Source organism: Colobus angolensis, unplaced genomic scaffold (genome assembly GCF_000951035.1).
Source record: "Colobus angolensis palliatus isolate OR3802 unplaced genomic scaffold, Cang.pa_1.0 Scaffold242, whole genome shotgun sequence".
Lineage (NCBI taxonomy): Eukaryota > Metazoa > Chordata > Mammalia > Primates > Cercopithecidae > Colobus > Colobus angolensis.
This window is the reverse complement of record NW_012115622.1, coordinates 705,435-708,386: the sequence shown is the minus strand read 5'-3', so window position 1 is coordinate 708,386 and position 2,952 is coordinate 705,435. Positions and strand designations below refer to the sequence as shown.

General features: G+C 60.2%; 1 protein-coding gene across 1 annotated transcript in view; it reads right to left on the bottom strand.

Annotated features, from left to right (window-relative positions):
• Positions 1 to 2,952, bottom strand: part of BID (BH3 interacting domain death agonist) — a 38,184-nt gene extending 35,232 nt beyond the window's left edge. The window contains exon 1 of the mRNA XM_011945647.1: positions 2,548 to 2,952. Coding sequence (XP_011801037.1) covers positions 2,548 to 2,624 — 77 coding nt within the window. The 5' untranslated portion in view covers positions 2,625 to 2,952. The remainder of the gene's footprint in view (positions 1 to 2,547) is intronic.

The window sequence follows — 2,952 nt, the reverse complement described above, 5'->3', positions numbered from 1 at the left end:
AAAAAAAAAAAAAAGAAGCGGGTTGAGCCACAGGCTGGGAGTCCCATGTAGACCAGGCAAAGCCCAGGCAGGATGCTCTGCAGAAAGCTCCCTGGTGATCTGGACCCAGCGCCAGACTGAGCCCCAGCCCCAGAAGACAGGTATCTCCTCCTCCCCTGGGGCCACAGCAGCCACAGAGGCCACCCACGGCTTCCACTAGGACACCGTGTCTTTCCAGTTACTCTACATGCCTAAAAGTGACCAGCCCCCTTTCAGGTCCGGTCTGTAATCCAGATGGTGGTCTTTCCCCTTTAAAACCCCATTTCCCACCCCTGCCCGGGCCAAGCTGATAGGATTCAAGGAGTGCAGCAGTGCAATCACAGCTCACTACAGCCTCGACCTCCTGGACTCAAGCAAGCCTCCCGTCTCAGCCTCCCAAAGCCACTTCCTCCTTTTCTTAGTTGATAGCTTCTTCTCTAGAAAAGGACCCTGAAAACAAACACCTAAAAAGCCAACCAAGAATTCAATCTGCAAGGCAGCAGCACCTCTAGAAATAGCTGCTTTGTGGCCCGTTTGCCTTTTATGTGAAACTTCCTCATTTTGGGCCAACGCAGGCAGAAAGAGAAAAGGAGGAAGAGAAGGAAAAGAGGCAGGCTGTGTTGGGGCTGGATGGGCCTGTAGGAACCTGCCAGCAGTGGCTCTTGGAGAAAACCCCACTGGGAGGGTTCTGAACCCCTGCCCCGGAAGCTTCCCTTCTCCCGCACACATCACTCGCTGCCTTGGAACCTGGGCTGCCTCCCTCCCAGAGGCTCAGAGGGGAGCGAGGCCACAGAAAGGCTCCTCACCCCCGGTGGCCTAATAGGTGTGACATGTGGAGGGGAAGTCTGGGCAGCGTGCATGATGCTCGGAGCCGAAACCCTGGAGTCCGACTCCCTCGGTTGTGACCTCGGACAAGTTACTTAGCCTCTCCTTGCCTCAGTTTCACCATCTGGAGAATGGGGATACTACCCTAGTCTGACCACCGTGACGTCCAGATGAGCTAGTGAGCACACATCAAGTGCTCCATGAGCGTCCGGCACACAGGTGCTTGTCTCTGTCCTGGGCTTCAGCTCCACCAGTGTCTTCTTCAGACCTGTCATTGGCTTGGGGCAAGGATATGCATGTGGCCGCTGAGCGCGGTCTGCAAGGTATGGCAGCCATGGAGCTGCTAATTAGACCCTGTGAGTGGGAGGTCCTGTGGGGTGGGCAGGGGCAGACGCCCAGCTGCTCTCAGGGACACTCCAGGACTGCGCTGCCCTCCACAGCCCCAGTTGGCAAGTGGTGACCAGATGTCAACCACAGGAGGCATTTCCAGAGGCCACAGCTCTAGAGGGAGGTCTCTCATGGGCTGGCAGAGCCAGTGCTCCAGGTCGCCTGAAACAACGTGCGCAGTCCTCCGTCACACCGAGGACCTGCTCAGCCCTGAAAACGAATAACGCAGCCCCTCCACTTGGCACTGGGGAGAGGATGACTCACGGCCCTTCTGCCTGGAAGGCAGGCTCCGGCATCAAATGTCCATCCGCCTCCATCACCCTCATCCATCCTTGTCAGTCCAGGGGCCCAGGAACTGCTGGGGCTGCTGGGCTGGCAGTTCTCACTTGCAAATGAGTGGGACCCTCAGTCCTCCCATCAACATCCTCACATCAGTTGAGCCTGTGAGCACCCCTAGGCAAGGCCTCTGAGCTGGGCATGCGACACCTCTTCCCACCCAGGCACCCTCCCCCTAGAACCCCCCCCCCCGTACCACCCTGGGGACACGCTCCGCTTCCCTCTCTGGCAAGCTCCTGCACAACCCTGAGACCACCTGATAGCCACCGTCTATCCTGCCCAACCTCCTCAGTCCTGCCAGTCCTGCCCAACCTCCCCAGAAGCACTAACAGCACCTCGCCCCAGCCACGGCAGGTCTCTGCACCCCTCACCTCAGTCGCCACTCTCACATCTCACGAACAGAGACACTAGCTGTTTCCTCATGCTCCCTGTGCCCGTCCTGGGAGATCCCTGCCTTTAAACCCCAGCCACGAACTGCTGACCTCTGGTTTCCTCTTCCCTCCCCGGGCAAGAGGGGCAGAAGGGGCAGGAACACACACTCCCGGCCGCAGGCAGAGGCTTGGCCAGGGTCCTCCTCCCAGCAGCGCTTCCCTGGAGCTGTCTACCTCAACTCCTGATGCCAGAGGATCCCTCTGCGCTCCCCACGCCCTTAAGACCCCAGCTCAGGGAATCTGGTCTCAGTCATCACTCCCAAGGGACTGCAGGGCCCCAGGACGGCACACATTCAGGCCCAGGAGAGTTCTCCCCATCTCAGAGCCTGCCCAGCGCGGGTGGAGATGGAATGTGGAAGAACCACATCCTCTGCAGCTCCCCCACAGTAAGAGCGAGGACTGAGAGTATGGATAAGGTTCCAGGAAGGGGGTGTAAGCACGGGAAGGTGGAAGAGCTCCGGGCGGGTCCATGTGCTCCTCACCTGCCCCAACCCCGCCTGCAGGTGAAGGCCGGTCCAGCCCCAGAAGGCCCAGCCCTCAGCCCACTTACAGAGCCCGCACTGTGCTCCTCCGGCCGGCCCCTCGCTGCCCACCAGAGCCATCATGACCCCAGCACCGGCTGCACATTCGTATTTGTTCAATGAATGAATGAACCCTTGCCAGCCTAGCCACTTGGTGGCTGAGGGCTTCAGGGCTCTCCCAGGCTCCCCTGGGGTCATTCAGCCACTCAACAGCTTCCCAGCAGCAGCAGCGAGGATCCGCACATCATTGCCAGCGCTCTAAGGCGCGGGCGAGTCCCCGTAGGCGGCCACTCTGACCGCGCTTGGTCAGCCCTGAGCTCCGCTCGGGAGGAGCCGGCAGGTGTCTAAGGTGCTGGAAAGACCACGGTGTGGGCTGGGGTTCCGATCCGCCGGGAAGGGCGGCCTGCGCCCGGCCAGGCCCCCGGGTTTTCTCC